Consider the following 16,125-nt stretch of genomic DNA (forward strand, 5'->3'; position numbering starts at 1 on the left):
AATGGAATCATTAATACTCATTGTTTCAAAGGCACTCGCGTCACTTTAGTTTAATGTCTAGCGATATTGGTAATGTTTTCACCATTGCAAACAGATTTACAAGGACAAATGTAGCTCGAATCAACGTGGCCCATTAGCTCAGTTGGTTAGAGCGTCGTGCTAATAACGCGAAGGTCGCAGGTTCGAGACCTGCATGGGCCAAAATGCAATTTTACATGGTGGTTGGTGCCTAGTGGTTGGTTCCCGCACATCTCCTCACTTCATATGTTCGAATCACATCCGTTTGAACATAATCACATAAAGCGACGGCTACAAAAATCAAAAGCAAAAGATAAAGAATAAAGACATTGTACAAGCCTATCAAGGTCTCATCTTTTTGTATAATTTCTATTGGGGGGGAAGATGACAAAAAAATCGAGGGGAAAGAAACAAATATCTACAAGTAAAACAAGGAGTTAAAAACAGATAGGCATTGGTAATCATGAATATCATAAGTAATCCATTGGAAGCTCCCAATCATCCTCTGAGTCTCTCGCCTTCGGACGAGGCTTCTTCTTCCTAAAACCTTTCTTTGCGCTCCGACCATGATCAAATCTACCTGACCTTTCAAAGTTGGAATATCCATCAAAGTCATCGAGTGAAGTTCCTACATTCTGCTTGTCCCATAGACCCTGGTACGAGCATGTCAGAGGTTTAATTAGAGGTATGCAGAACAAGCAGGAAGATCCATAAGCTGGGATGAAAATTTAATGCAAAAAGTTTTAGTTTCTCAAACAACAAAGCCATTTGGGAAACTCTGAAACAGAGATGGCAGTGGATGTTTAACCAGTTGAATGTGAAGGATGCATACAATCCAAAAGATAACAAGAGAAATTAAATGCAACCTGGTTCATAATCTTCCAAGCAGTCCCTTGAATGAAAAAATATTTCTCATCAACAGTACACAACTGTAAATTGGTAAAAGAATCTACGCTGATATAATATGCGTATAATTCATGGTTCATAGGTCTGTGGTTGTGGTGTCAAACTGAGTGCCTATACACATGCATTCGCACATTAGTGTGCCAATGCATCATGCATATGCATCCAGCTTCCTTCAAGCTTTACTTCATTCCAGGCATGGAAATACATTAACCCACAGAACTCAGTGCAGACACAGAGCATCAGCAAAGTCTAATTACACTTCAAATTTGACTCAAAGCATGACAACCACCTTCACCATGAATCAAAGGTACCTTTGTTAGTCTTTGAACACGTGAGGCTGCAGCTTCGTGAACAACTACTATGTCAGCTACAACTTCTAGGACATCCTCGACAAGCAAAGCATAAGTACTCACCTGGAATTATGACAAGCGGATTGCAGTTGAACTTTGTATACAAGAACTCTTTTTAAGAAGAGGATAATATCAATCAAGTATAAATTGTAGAAGATGGCTGAAAGTGATCGTGTGAACATTATTTATGTAGCATTTGCTATTAAAAACAGAGAGAAGCAGTTGACCTACCAAACTTGATGGAATAATTGAAATGCCAAATGAATCAAGCTCTAGTGATTCAACAGCTCCCGAGTTGATGTTGAAAGTGTATCCCCGCACCTAGAATTAAAAGATGCATATGATAAGACTTTTGACCTGAATATGATCGATACCAGGTATGGTGCATGAAATTTTGATTTACCTTCCCAATGTTTTGCCGACCCGGTGTCACAACTCTGTATCCTACCTAGCAAACATCACAGGTTAAGTATAACAAACAGACAGACATATTTAATTAATAAAATAGAGCAATGTAGTGAGTATCATAAGATGAGGTGGCCTAGTACGCACAAAAAGACCATCGTTGGTGGAGATGGAAACATACCAGTGTGTCAAGTCCAACCATTTTAAAATCATTCTCCATAACACTCTCATCCTCAATAAGCACAACATCACCAACCTGTTAATAATTTACAAATAGAACAATATGTTCAGAACAAAAATGAGCTGATGTATGTGCAAAGAAAATAAACAACAGGAATAAACGGGTTAAAGCCCCGTTATACTGTATATGGCATAATCCTCCCCATTAAAAAAAAAAAAATCAATAGATACACTGGCTGCCTGGCTGGGTATCTTTGCGTAGTCAGATGAACCTTGGACCACAAAATGAACCAAGCAGAAAATATACCATGAAACCAAATGGCGGTTGTTCTTATTATTTATGAAGCTATTAAACGTTAACTAAAAATCTGAAAGGAGTCAAAAATTCATTGAACCGAAAAAGGGGAAGGTATTTAAGTGAAAAATGAAAATAGTAACAAGAACTGGGTTAACTCATAACTCACCCTACTCTTCTGTGATTCAAGAAACCGAGCCATAAGCATGACAATAAAATGGATAAATGTAAATAAAAATACGGACCCTCAAATTAAAAGAAAAAAATGTCAGCAGTGAAACAATTGCCAAACTAAACCTTATCCGTTCTCTAAAATGAATAAAGCTTCAATCTTTGCTAACCATATCATGCACTGGAAAGTAGACAACACAGATAAAGAAGAATACCTGGCAAATATCCTCAAGAAGAAGCCTCTCTGGTTCTCCAGAAAGCAAATTTGGCCTCACTTCAACTACCAATACCACCCACTGAAAAGAAAAAAGGAAAAAAAAAAAGCATAGGAATTTCACTATAGCAAGTAAGTTCTTAACTTGTTAACAATTAAACAATGGACTAATTACACTTACAGAGGTAGTATCAACCCACAGTTGGGAAACGAAACCCAAAGACATAGCAGATTGAATACTAATAACTTGCTTTGCCAACAAATTTGATCTCCTCATCACTTGCCCTCCTCTTCTCAACTTCACCTTTTCTGATGAACCATCACTGCCATCCTTCTCTTCTTCACGCTTCTCTTCCTTCACTTCAGCAATTTCTCTACTATTTTCCTCTGCAGAATTCACAGAAAACTTGTCCTTGAAACCCAATTCATCAAACAGCTCTTGATTTTTACTGGGTGGCTTAAAAGTGCACATAGCATATTGTAAGTTGCCATTTCTCACACTTCCATTCTTTGGTCTCCACTTGCTACCGGATAAAGTTCTAATTTTGGTTACAGGGACAGAATTGTATAGAGGAATTGAGCTTATGCATTCACTCATTCTGGAAACCCTAACTTCCAATCCCATGTTTCGTGCCACCCGAAATTTGTCGATTTCAGAAGATTGATGATGATGAGTGAATCTTCGTTCAGAGAGAGAAATAGGAATTACGAATAGGATTTTAACCTATCGATCCCTAATTTTGTATTTTCTCAAATAATGACAAAATATTTACATTTACTATAAAAGAGGTCCCTAAACAATTTTTGGATCTGAAAGGAAATAAAAATATCCTTGACCAAGTGGGCAAGTACTGCATAGCATATTCCTTTCTTATTTTATTTGGACGGTGCTATTTGAACTTATTATTTTACTCATTGAATATATTTTCTGAGTTCACCCATCATTCAAATTTTAAATCTATATATTCACTCCATTAATCCATCATAATTTTAAAAATACCCATTTTTCTTTCAGTGAATCAATTATACTTTCACCCATCATCTTCCTTCTTTCTTCATGATTCAACGTTGTCTATACATAGATTTATTAATGAACAGTTGGAATCTAAAAATAGAACATATTAAATGAAAAAGAACTGCAACTTAAAATCCATTGCAAGATTGTTGAAGTAACCTAAACTTCTAGTTTCAAAAACGAAGAAAAGTGTCAAAGACCGACAGGTACCAGAGTTTTTACGTACAATGATATTTTTTTATTACATAAAACTATTGTTTAAAAATACAACTCATATTACATGAAATTAAAACTAATATTTACAAATAAGACTATTATTGAGACTGGTTTACATCAATTCTCATGAAATACCGTCTAAATTTTTATCTTTTTTAATATTCAAGGGACCTCTATAGATTTTTACTCTATTTAATATCCGAGGGACGTCTATAGATTTTTACCCTCGAATTTTACCCTCTTTAATATTCGAGGGATGTCTACAGATTTTTATTATCTCTAATATTCAAGGAACGTTTACTTCACTCACATTTCAAAATAATATTCGAGAGACGTCTACTTCACTCACATTTCGAAAGAGAGAAGACTGTCTTAACTTAAATTGAGGAAATAAATTAAACCCCCACAATGTATTGTGGGGGGCTCGAACCCATGACCTTATGATTGTGAGGTTTATGTTTTAATCACCAGGCTTCTTACGTACAATGACATTTAAAATAATATATGAAGGATTTAAAAAGTTTTGTATTCAAACTTTTAAGGTAGCTGAATGGCACAATTCAAAAGTGATTAATTTTTTTCTAAGTATATAAATATTTAGTTATAATATAGCTTAATGAGATTGGAATTAAAATACAGGATTAAAAATTTAGTTATTAATTATCAGATGAAAATAATATTAGAAAAAGAAGTTAAGAAGGAATAACTAAAATTAAAAAAACGTATTGAGATTGCAAGATCTTCTTTTGGTATTCAAATCATGATCATAATACTTCTCATATTTATATTTTACTTTTTTTTTATCAGTTTGAAAATTATATGACTTGTTTTTCAATTAATTACTCTATAAATAAATATAGGGTTAAATACATAATGTGCCACAACCATATTAGAATGCTCCCGCTACAGTATTGATGTGTTGATATTAAGTATGTAGAATTATAGATCCAAGAAAAATCCAGATTTATAAATAAACATAGAATGAAAATAACCCATGGGAATACAACTTATAAATATATAATTAAAAACAATAAATTTAAAACTTGCTTGAGAGAGTCATTAATTCCACAATTAAAATCTTTAGGCTATGTTTGGGAGTTAGGATTATATGTAGGATTAGATTAATTATTTGTCTTATATTTGGCAAGCTCCACTTTGGATTAGATTATGGGAATAAATGTGAATTTAGTCCTAAGATCATGGGATTAACAATCTCAATTGAAACATGGGTTTAGTTAGAATTAACTTTAAAAACAATTGTCTATTTAATTAATTATTACTTGAATATCTAATGTAGTATTTAATTTAATAATCATTATATTAAAATTAATCATGAAAATTAATAATGCCAATAATTGGTTGCTTTTATATTATTTGCCGACTTTTTGATGAAACAAAATATATTTAAAATATTTAATAAAAATTAAATTAAATATTTAAATAAAATTTAATTTAATTTATATTTGTTTATTATAATTGTGATTGCCTAATAACTAATTTTCTAAATATTTAGTTTAATTAATTTCTTTGAAAATAATATTAATAATTATTTTATTACTAAATATTCATAAATAGTTCATATTTATATTTAAATGTCAAGTTAAATGCTATTTAATTTCATTCAAATGTAATTTGATATAATCCAATCCAACATTGTACGAAACATAAGACAATATTATATAATCTAATTCAATCCAATCATAATAATTCGTTCAATCTAATCCTATGTGCGAAACATAACCTTAAGTTTCATCATTCACCTTAACTTGAAAAATTAGTCATTCATGTTGGCTAGCAAAACACACATTTTAAAATAAATTTATGAAAAAGTAGGAGTGGTGATTTATGATTGGGTTTTAAAATAAATTTAATTAGTAATTTGGTGGATTCAAATAGCTTTACACTTAATTTTAATATTTATTATTTTTAGTTCCGATATTACCCTTACAATTTAGGGTGAAGATAATTTTGTCCCTGATTAATATCCGCACGGACCGCACCGGCCACATCCCATATATGAGACGCCCAATTCGTGTCCCAGCCTTTTGTACTGAACTCACAATTTTCTCAATATCTCGACTTGCCCTAATTTTGTCCGCCACCGCGGCATACACGACTGATCATCGACGGACGCGCGCTATCCACCGCCGATTGCCGATCGAAATATTTACTTGTTTGACTGTGTAAGTCTTATGTTGTTGGAGAAACATCTTTCTTAGAAACTTGTAGCTCGGTGATTTTTGTGTGCAAGATCTGATTTTTATTGCTTGAACTAGGGTGTATGCTATGGCTTTATGTAAAGTTTATTTTATTTTATTTTTAATATGGCAATAATTCCTTCTTCGATCTCGCTCGATGCTTTATGTCGGTGCAATATGTTTTTTGAGAAAAAAAAAATTAGGGTTTTGAGTTTCTTAATTTTTACATATTCATCGTTATGCGACTTTGCTTCTGTGGTCTTTGATATGAAATTTTATTGCCATGTTCCAGAATGTTATCGAAGGTTCCTTACAATTGTTTTTGTAATACAATACAATATTACTTTAATACCTCTGACGTTTAATGTTCAAATTCTTGTAGCACAGGCTTATTATTGCTTGAATTAATTATCTTATTAGCTGTATAGATAGTTTTACTGGCATCCGTTTATTGATTCTGTGCTTGTGTTGGGTTTCGCTGGCAGGTGTGGACTACAGAAGCTATATTTTGGTGGTGTTTGGATAGTTTATACACATGTCACTGAAGGAGATTCTGCCTCCTGTGAAATCCAACCACGCCTCATTTTATGACCATTCAAATGATATGTGGTTTAAGAATCTGTATAATTCATCCGAGAAGGAAAAATCTCTTGAGGCCAAGCGAAAACCTGTACCTCCTTACTTGAAGCGACAAGGTTTTGTTCCTAGAAAAATTGAGGATTTTGGTGATGGGGGTGCTTTTCCAGAAATTCATATTGGGCAGTACCCGCTTGACATGGGTAGAAATAAATCTGGCAAGCCTGGATCAAAGATTTTGCCAGTGAGTGTTGATGCCCATGGGAATGTGGCTTATGATGCAATTGTAAAGCAAAATGAGAATTCCAAGAAGATAGTTTACTCGCAACATAAAGATCTTATTCCAAAGTTTTTGAGGGATGATGAAGAGGAAGAAGAAACCGATGAAGAGATGCAGAGGGAGATTGATGAAACTACTCAGGAAACAAAAGCTTGTCTTGAAAAGGTTGTTAATGTGAAATTGAGTGCGGCGCAGCCCAAGAATGTACCTCAACAGTCATCAGATTCAAAGTATATCAAGTATAAGCCATCTCAGCAATCAGTAGCTTTTAATTCTGGTGCTAAGGAGAGGGTTATTAGAATGATGGAGATGCCTGTGGACCCACTTGAGCCACCAAAGTTCAAGCACAAGCGCGTTCCGAGGGCTTCTGGTTCTCCACCTGTTCCAGTCATGCATTCCCCACCTAGGCCTGTGACTGTGAAAGATCAGCAGGATTGGAAAATTCCACCTTGTATATCGAATTGGAAAAACCCGAAGGGTTACACAATTCCCCTAGACAAGCGTCTTGCAGCAGATGGCAGAGGCCTTCAAGATGTTCAGATTAATGACAACTTTGCTAAGCTGTCGGAGGCTCTTTATGTTGCCGAGCAGAAGGCTAGGGAAGCTGTTGCAATGAGATCAAAGGTGCAGAAGGAGATGCTCATGAAGGAGAAGGAACGGAAAGAGCAGGAACTGCGTGCATTAGCTCAGAAAGCTCGTTCAGAGAGAACTGGAGCAGCACCCCCAGCATCTGTTCCAATCCCATCTGAGAAGAGTGCAATGGATACTAGCGATATGAGAGAGGAGTATGAGCATGAGAGAGATAGAGGGAGAGAGAGGGATATGCCGAAGGAGACAAGGGAGGAGAGGGAAGAGAGGTTGCAGAGGGAGAAACTACGTGCGGAGAGACGTCGGGAGAGGGAAAGGGAGAGAAGGTTGGAGGCCAAGGATGCTGCTATGGGAAAGAAGAGTAAGATTACTAGAGACAGAGATCGTGATATTAGTGAGAAATTTGCTCTTGGCATGGCCTCGACTGGGGCGGCAAGAGGAGGTGAGGTTATGTATGATCAAAGGCTGTTCAACCAGGAGAAAGGAATGGATTCTGGTTTTGCCACTGATGACCAGTACAATGTGTATGACAAGGGCCTGTTTACTGCTCAGCCCACACTTTCAACCCTATATAGGCCCAAGAAAGATGCAGATGATGACATGTATGGAGGAAATGCAGATGAACAGATGGAGAAGATCATGAAGACTGATCGGTTCAAACCTGACAAGGGATTTGCTGGTAGTTCTGAGAGGTCTGGTCCTAGAGACAGACCAGTCGAGTTTGAGAAGGAGGCTGAAGAAGCTGATCCATTTGGACTTGATGAGTTCTTGACAGAGGTGAAGAAAGGGGGGAAGAAAGCATTGGACAAAGTTGGTACTGGAGGGACAATGAGAGCGAGTGCCGGATCTTCAATGCGAGATGATTATGGAGGTTCTGGTAGATCTCGCATAGGATTTGAAAGGGGCCGTTAAACATTTTCTCTAAGAAGTATTGTTTTTTCTTTTCCTTTATGTAAGATGCTTGAATTTTCCTTTTTAAGTTAAAAAGAAGGCTTACTTTTTTGTTTCTAGTGCTTAGATTGACGTTAAGAGTTTCCTATGGTACTCTTGTACCATCATTTCTGAGCTTATGATTGGATTTCAGCAGAATTATTATCACTTCCCAATTTGTGTTTTTGGTGATAATTAATGAAAAAACAGATATCTCCAGTTGACATTTGTTTTCCATAATTGATATGAGTAGTGTTACACATCTCAAATATATGATAATTAGATAATTAGATGTGGTTTGGTGAATTTTCTATGGCGTCACACATAATCTGGATTATACCTGACAGGATTTGAGTTTATAAAGGCTGTTCTGAGTTTTGAAGCTTTCAGCTTGCAAGCGAGTGTGGATGTTTTCAACTCCAATGACCTTGTAAGCATACCGTTTCCTTGATAACAATGATCGTCTATGTAATGCCCCTTCTACATCACAGAAACCAAAATGTCGCAAGATAAAAAAGTTGGAGCGGATGCGTACTTGGACTGTATGCCCACTTTTCTTTAAGGCACTAGGAGGATTAGATCAGATCAAACTCATCAAAGAGTTGCGTGTACGAGATGTGATCCACTAAAGGCATCCACGCCCAGTCCGGAACGCATATTCGAAGACCAAGTTGGTTCAACGCTCCAACAGCACCACAACCACTAATAAAACGCCACGTGGGAGGGTCGGAAACAAAGAAAAACTGTTCACGCTGGGCATGTATGTTACGTGGCTGCGCGAGTTATTCGATTATTCAATTTAAAAGTCCGACTCTCAGCGTTTCTCTTCCGCTGCGTCCTTCCCTCTCCCAGCCCAGGTGATTGCTTTCTTGCCGTCTTCTTTTTAACTTTCATTTCCTTTTACGCCGTCGATTATGCTACGTTACGTTACCTTGCCTTCCCTTGTTTGTTTACTAAGGAAATCGTAAGAGAAAAGAAAGAAAAATAAATCGTGATAGAATCATTAATTAGAACATTCTTCACGTTTTTCTTTGCAAAGAAAACTAAAGAAAGCTAATGATTTTGTGGGAAAGTCCGTACTTTTATCTTGTTTTTGATATATTTGGATTTAGAACTTAAGTTTACGTGATTGTGCTTGGGGGTTCTTTCAATTTGACGGTAATTCAGTTTCTAATTTTGCTAGGATTTCAACCGGATTTGCTTTTGAATTGTGTGATTGTTGGTTTATTTTAATTATCTGCCTTTTGGATGCAATTGTGGGAATTTTGTTTTGAGTACTGATTTTATGCTTGTGTTTTTGACATTAAATTGCAGACTTGACAGTGTGATCTTCATGAATTTGAAAGATATTGGAGCATCAGCTGTTTCCTGCTACTCGGGAAACAAGAACCACTTCTTCTCCTGGATTTTGTTTTGCTTATTGCCAAAGTTTCTAGGGACTCCTATTGCTTACGTGCCCTTCTTTTTGATTAAGGTTGTCGATAGGAGTCCTTCATCTGCTTTTGTTTTGGATAATTCCGGGGAAACTTAGCCCAGGTGGTGATTCATCACATCATCTGTAGCACTTTCAATAAGGTTTGACAAACATGGTTTCATCCCAGTTACCTGGTTTGACCAAAACCTGCATGCATAAACCACTTCAGACCCAGCTGTTTTTTCCTGTGAGTCCCCCAGATGATGTTGTGTCTGATTCGCTTGAGTTAGATTTCTCCGATGTATTTGGTCCTGTTCCAGTTCAGGATTCGCCAGAAGTGAGTTATGGTGATTTAGTGAATGCTGTATCTGCTGCAGCAGATGCAAGTGAGATAATTTATGAAGATCCAGTTATCATATGTAACCGATCACATTCTCTAGTTGGTCCCTCTTCCTGTGTTAGTGAATCATCGAAGCTGACCAAGCTCATTCTGCGTGAATCAGAGGATGCGGAGGAACTACTTGAGTGTGTTGATGGATTGACCGTCAAAGAAATTGATGAATCCTCCATTGATGAAAATGTCAAAGGAGATTCTGTGACCGTCTGCTGTGTAGGGATTGAGGATTTTGAGGTTTTGAAAGTTGTTGGGCAGGGTGCATTTGGAAGGGTATATCAAGTGAGGAAAAAGAATACATCCGAAATATATGCAATGAAGGTCATGCGGAAGGACAAGATAGTGGAGAAGAATCATGCAGAATACATGAAAGCTGAGAGGGATATTTTGACAAAAATAGATCACCCCTTTGTTGTCCAGCTCAAATACTCATTCCAAGTAATTTTCATGAAAAGCTCGTTCATATTTTAACATGACTTACTTGGAAAAATAGATCACAGTTCAAACATCTTACATGACTAACATAGAGTTGTTTCTTGGCACACAGACCAAATATCGATTATACCTAGTTCTTGACTTCATAAATGGTGGCCACCTTTTTTTCCAGCTCTATCACCATGGCCTATTTAGGTAATGTTTGTCTTTGTCATTGGGGAAACTTTTATAATTTTCCAGGCATAAGCGTGATTAATGTTTATGATTTTGTTTCAGAGAGGACCTGGCACGAATATATGCTGCCGAGATTGTTTCTGCTGTCTCCCACCTTCATGCTAATGGCATAATGCACAGGGATCTTAAACCTGAAAATATTCTTTTGGGTGCAGATGGGCATGTACTCTCTTTCTCCCTATTTATCTATCTATTCCACAATATGCTCGCAAACACACAAGATATAAAACAAGGAACTCTTTAACTTTTCTTGATGTTTAATTTTCATGGAATTCTAACATTTCATTGAAATATTTTTTAGGTAATGCTGACTGATTTTGGCCTTGCAAAGCAATTTGATGAGAATACCAGATCAAACTCGATGATTGGGACTGTTGAATATATGGCGCCTGAAATTGTCCTTGGGAAGGGCCACAATAAGGCTGCAGACTGGTGGAGTGTGGGAATTCTACTATATGAGATGCTCACTGGGAAGGTTGGCATTGTTCAGTCATTTATTCAGGAGATTTAGGTTGTTTCTCTTTTGGAATTTGCACTAATTGTTAGACTGTTGTGCAGCCTCCTTTTATTGGTGGGAACAGGGCAAAGATCCAGCAAAAGATTGTCAAGGATAAATTGAGGCTGCCAGCATTTTTGTCAAGTGAAGCACATTCTCTTTTGAAAGGGGTAAATGTTTGAATCCTTAACTTAAGCTTTTATTTTTCTACCTGCTGTCTCCAAAAAACTTCCTCAAACTTTATGTCCAAGGATGTACAGATGAGAAGCTAATAGTTTTGTTGTAAATGCTGATTGGTGATGATTTTAGAAGATCTGGGTTTTTAGTTGTTTCTCTTGTATTTGAAAGGGTTTGCACCCTGCTTTTTGGAGCTATCATTAACCTAAGAATATCTGCTTGCTGTTTCAGCTTCTACAAAAGGAACCTGGCAAGCGTCTCGGTGCTGGACCTAAAGGAAGCGAAGAAATTAAGAGTCACAAGTGGTTCAAGCCCATCAACTGGAAGAAGTTGGAGGCAAGAGAAATTCAGCCCGGTTTTTGTCCAGAAGTGGCTGGAAAGCACTGCATTGCCAACTTTGAAAAGAAATGGACTGATATGCCGCTGTCGGACTCTCCAGCTGCCACCCCAAAGAATAATACGAACCCATTTGCCGACTTTTCTTATGTGAGGCCAGCAGCCTCTTTACTTCAGAGTAATAGCCCATTGTGCTAGCGTGCGTTGATCTGAATGCATTCTTTGAAGGATCACCACTTTCGTTCTCTAATAGATAGTGTGAACTTTCATTGCGGTGGTTTAAAACTGAAAGCTGCTTGCTATTGGTACATATGGTCTATGTTATGTGGGATGCCTTTGTGTTCATAGTATTGCCGCTAGACAAGCTTTTCTGTTGTACTACGTTGTGTTCAAACTTCAAAGGTTTGTTCTGCAGATGTCCGAGGTGTCTATCCTCCGCAATTAAATCGTATAATCTTTATTTTCTATCCAGCAGATATGGTGCTTTCTGTAATCTTAATTACAATTGCAATTAATCAAATGAACAGTAATTATTGAGGCATTTTGGTAACTGCGAAGCCTCTAATGACGAAGGCCATTGTTGTCATTTTAAATGCGAAGGATACCCCGCTCATTGGAAACCTGGACACGATAGAGGCTGTCCTCTGACCACATATGCTTTATTCAATGGATAAAGTTAAGCATGACACCTGGCAGGCGACCATCCTCTGCTGACGCTTCAAGTATCAAGCTAAACAATTTCAGCTCTACTTTGTAGTGCCATAGCACCAGCAGTATGGCTTCTCTGTTGTCTCCAAATACAATTACACTTCACCAGAAACCAAAAATAATTTGCTTTTCTCCATTAAAGCCAACTTCCCGGAGCAGCATTTGTCCTTCATCAAAATCAAATCGTTCAAGTAATTCAGGTCGGTGCAATGCGTTTCTGGACAACATCCCAGATGATCTTTTGGACCAATCATTGTTTCAATCGCCCATTTTTCAATCCACTTTTGGGCAATTTCAGAGAGCTACTGAAGATTTATCTGATATGCAGAGGTGGGGGCTTCTGGTTTTTGGTGGGTTAACTTGGATATACTTGACAGCAAGGCCAGGTGTTCTTATAGGTGCCATTGATGCATACCTTTTCGCTCCTTTGCAATTGGTTTTTGACAGCTTGATTGGAAGAAGAAACCTGAAGAGGACTGATTTTGTGATAGGAGATAAACTGGGAGAAGGGTCTTTTGGTGTTGTTTATTCTGGAGCCATTGTACCAAAGAATGCGGTTGTTGAAGACCGAGGACTGAAAAGAGGAAGAGGAAACGGAAAATCATTAGAGTTGGATGGCAGGTTCAAGGAAAAGGTCATTCTTAAGAAGGTATTTACATAGTTCTATGATTGATCACAAATAATTTTGGCTTGTGTCTATGAATTCCTTCTCGATTGGGGTTGTGGGAACCTAATATACTTTTTGATAATGTTAAGCTCTTGCCTATGGGAACACGCAGGTGAAAATTGGAGTCCAGGGGGCGGAAGAATTTGGTGATTATGAGGAATGGTTTAATTACAGGCTATCAAGAGCTGCTCCTGAAACATGTGCGGAGTTCCTTGGAAGTTTTGTTGCTGATAAAACAAACTCACTGTTTACTAAAGGTGGCAAGTGGCTCGTCTGGAAATTTGAGGTACTCATGCAAATTTAGTAAGCATTTCCAATGCCATTTTGAAAATATTTTCTAGCTGCTATTTGCATCATGACCAGCTCAACTATATTAATGTGCATGGAGGATATTCATATTTGAGTTTGTGGCTTTTTCTATCCTGATAGATTTTTACTTCCTTGATTAAGTGAACTTTGTTCCTACATGCTTGCATATAAGTTCAGAGGTCTGAATTTATGTTCCCTCCACTAATTGTAGGGATGTGCATGTACAGGGAAATCAAACTCTTGCTGATTACATGAAAGATCGCACCTTCCCTTTTAAGTTAGAGACTTACATGTTTGGGCGTGTCTTAGAAGGTGAAGATTCTACAAAACGGAGTGCATTAATCATCAAGCAAATACTACGCCAGATTATTACTTCGCTTAAGAAAATCCATGACACGGGCATTGTTCACCGGGATGTAAAGCCAGCCAACTTAGTGCTGACAAAGAGGGGCCAGATCAAGCTCATAGATTTTGGAGCAGCAACAGATCTTCGGATTGGTAAAAATTATGTACCCAACCGTACACTGCTTGATCCTGATTATTGTCCTCCGGAATTATATGTACTTCCGGAAGAAACACCAAGTCCTCCTCCAGAGCCCATTGCTGCTTTACTCTCTCCAATTCTGTGGCAGGTATCTAATAACTGCACATTGAATAATGATTGAATTTGTCCAATCTCAACCTTCTTTGTGTGTTTTGAATAATCCCATTAAATCCTGTTTATATTCAGATGATGACTTAACTTAGCTCACTTTCAGTCTGCAAGCAAACCATCTAAGTGACAAAATGCGTTTTCGTTTACAAACCACTGTACATTCTGTATGTGTGTTGATGCACTAAATTGAGTTTGTAATGATTGTTGCAGCTGAACAGCCCTGATCTGTTTGACATGTACTCTGCTGGGATTGTACTCTTGCAAATGGCCATACCAACCTTAAGGTCTATTTCAGGCTTAAAGAATTTCAATATGGAAATAAAGACAGCTCAATACGACTTGAATAAATGGAGAGAGTACACTCGATTGAGGTCAGACTTCACCATTCTTGATCTTGACTCGGGTAGAGGTTGGGATCTAGCGACAAAGCTTATTTCAGAGCGAGGCTTCCTTAGAAGGGGACGTCTATCAGCTGCTGCTGCTTTGAGGCATCCTTATTTCTTGTTGGGCGGTGACCAGGCAGCCGCAGTTCTTTCAAGACTAAGCTTAACCAAGTAGTGGAATCTTGGCCGATGTGAGTATGTGGTTCTAACAAATCTGCTTTGCATTTTTCAGTGTTTTATAGCTTAATTTGCTAGATTTCAAAGGACGCATTTTCAATATGATGAACATGTTTTTTGATAGGTTTCAGGACATATTCTCAAAACAACATGTTCATCATATGCAGAATGAGAATAGCTACATATTTGGTAATATGAAGGGGATGCTCAAAAAAGAAAGTTCTGAGGGGTCAATTGCATTGGTGGGTATTTTTTGTTGTTTTCTTCAGTGACCTTTTCTTCTGTCAATCCTCATCAGTTAAGCTGAGTGAATATACTGCTCAGACGCTTGAAATTATCAGATTATACTGCTCAAACGCTTCAAATTATCAGATAAAACAGTTGTTTATGTATTTTTTTACACTCGGGACAGAATGAAGAAAGAAGTCGCTGATATTGCTACTTCAGTAGATGATCTAGGTATGCATCCACCTATTTCTGCAGAAATACTTTCATTCTGTAGGCACATTTGGTGCCAATACACGAGGTGACATCCAATATTTTTTCAGGAACTGAATATATCAAAGTTCACTCTTTTTTCCCCTGTGATTAAAATTTTCATTTAATTTTCTCCTCTCTAAACCATGTAAACTTGCTATGTGTTTCAGTTAGCACCACCAGTCCCTAAGCCATTTCAGTGACAGGGCTATGATAAAACTGAAGTTGCGTACACAAGATTACAGTCAAACATTCCAATTCTGATTCGCATATCTGTGTTTCTGAGATTTCTTTGATTAGCATCAGCAATCAGGGATCTAATATATTGAAATTATTGTTCGATAATGTATCCTTCGTATGCTTTTCCATCTTTTACAGAAACTCGTACTATTATCTCTTAAATTTATTGCTTAATTATGTTACAAGTTCTACAAGACATGATCCCAACAATTTTCCTAATTCTATATTAATCATTGGCTGAAAAATTCTTGAATGTGCATGCATGTAACAGTTTTGGTGTGGACGCATCTCTGTTTCCCTGTCATTAGTCTACCAAACAAAGAACCTGTGAACTGTGTCATGTGTTGCAAGCAAATCAAATGGTTTAGAAAACTGCAAAAAGGAGGTGAATAAAAGTAAAGAGTCTCTATATTGTACATACTTATGATGAACATCTTAGAAACAACTATAATTACAGCAAGTATACCAAAAGTGGCAATCCCTTGCCCCAAAAGTGCGCAGCAAATGGATGGAAAAGTTGCAAATCCCTGATGGTTTTATTCTCATTAAGGTTACATAGAAAAATGCATGGTCTTCTTCAATAATATTTGCAGCACAATATCTGAAAAAAATGAACCACATATTACAACACAATTCGATGTACTTGCAAAATATGTTGCCAGTGTGCATACAGTGACGAGG

General features: G+C 37.1%; 4 protein-coding genes and 1 non-coding gene across 14 annotated transcripts; 4 read left to right on the top strand and 1 right to left on the bottom strand.

Moving 5' to 3' along the window:
• The first annotated feature begins 127 nt into the window (after positions 1-127).
• Positions 128-201, top strand: TRNAI-AAU. Its single transcript has one exon. It is a non-coding gene; the product is annotated as a tRNA-Ile (tRNA).
• A 153-nt stretch (positions 202-354) lies between these two features.
• LOC18038972 lies at positions 355-3,234 on the bottom strand. Of its 2 annotated transcripts, XM_006429539.2 has the most exons (7): positions 2,721-3,234; positions 2,541-2,621; positions 1,861-1,935; positions 1,678-1,722; positions 1,506-1,595; positions 1,236-1,337; positions 355-671 (listed from the first exon to the last, which is right to left on the bottom strand). In XM_006429539.2, the coding sequence occupies exons 1-7, from the start codon at positions 3,162-3,164 to the stop codon at positions 489-491; spliced, it is 1,020 nt and encodes a 339-aa protein (XP_006429602.1). In that variant the 5' UTR covers positions 3,165-3,234; the 3' UTR covers positions 355-488. The 2 variants fall into 2 exon arrangements, with proteins under 2 accessions (XP_006429602.1, XP_006429601.1); XM_006429538.2 differs by lacking the exon at positions 1,236-1,337.
• Positions 3,235-5,772: 2,538 nt separating this feature from the next.
• Positions 5,773-8,566, top strand: LOC18038973 (SNW/SKI-interacting protein). The gene is made up of 2 exons (XM_006429543.2): positions 5,773-5,953; positions 6,454-8,566. Exon 2 carries the CDS (start codon positions 6,504-6,506, stop codon positions 8,322-8,324), a length of 1,821 nt encoding a protein of 606 aa, XP_006429606.1. The 5' UTR covers positions 5,773-5,953; positions 6,454-6,503; the 3' UTR covers positions 8,325-8,566.
• A 534-nt stretch (positions 8,567-9,100) lies between these two features.
• LOC18038020 (serine/threonine-protein kinase AtPK2/AtPK19) lies at positions 9,101-12,293 on the top strand. Its single transcript, XM_024181692.1, has 7 exons — positions 9,101-9,199; positions 9,657-10,588; positions 10,698-10,780; positions 10,862-10,982; positions 11,121-11,294; positions 11,378-11,485; positions 11,724-12,293. Exons 2-7 carry the CDS (start codon positions 9,929-9,931, stop codon positions 12,024-12,026), a joined length of 1,449 nt encoding a protein of 482 aa, XP_024037460.1. The 5' UTR covers positions 9,101-9,199; positions 9,657-9,928; the 3' UTR covers positions 12,027-12,293.
• A 120-nt stretch (positions 12,294-12,413) lies between these two features.
• On the top strand, positions 12,414-15,665 carry LOC18038021 (serine/threonine-protein kinase STN8, chloroplastic). 9 transcript variants are annotated; one of them, XR_002904853.1, is made up of 7 exons: positions 12,414-13,185; positions 13,316-13,489; positions 13,740-14,144; positions 14,378-14,741; positions 14,852-14,969; positions 15,140-15,186; positions 15,375-15,665. XR_002904853.1 is itself a non-coding variant. In XM_024181686.1 (5 exons), the coding sequence occupies exons 1-4, from the start codon at positions 12,604-12,606 to the stop codon at positions 14,723-14,725; spliced, it is 1,509 nt and encodes a 502-aa protein (XP_024037454.1). In that variant the 5' UTR covers positions 12,414-12,603; the 3' UTR covers positions 14,726-14,745; positions 14,852-15,308. The 9 variants fall into 9 exon arrangements, 6 of the variants coding, with proteins under 6 accessions (XP_024037454.1, XP_024037457.1, XP_024037459.1 ...); XR_002904851.1 differs by having other exon boundaries at positions 14,852-15,186; XR_002904852.1 differs by lacking the exon at positions 15,375-15,665 and having other exon boundaries at positions 15,140-15,308.
• Positions 15,666-16,125: the final 460 nt, after the last annotated feature.

The sequence above is a fragment of the Citrus clementina genome, unplaced genomic scaffold, assembly GCF_000493195.1.
Source record: "Citrus clementina cultivar Clemenules unplaced genomic scaffold, Citrus_clementina_v1.0 scaffold_6, whole genome shotgun sequence".
Classification (NCBI taxonomy): Eukaryota; Viridiplantae; Streptophyta; class Magnoliopsida; order Sapindales; family Rutaceae; genus Citrus; species Citrus x clementina.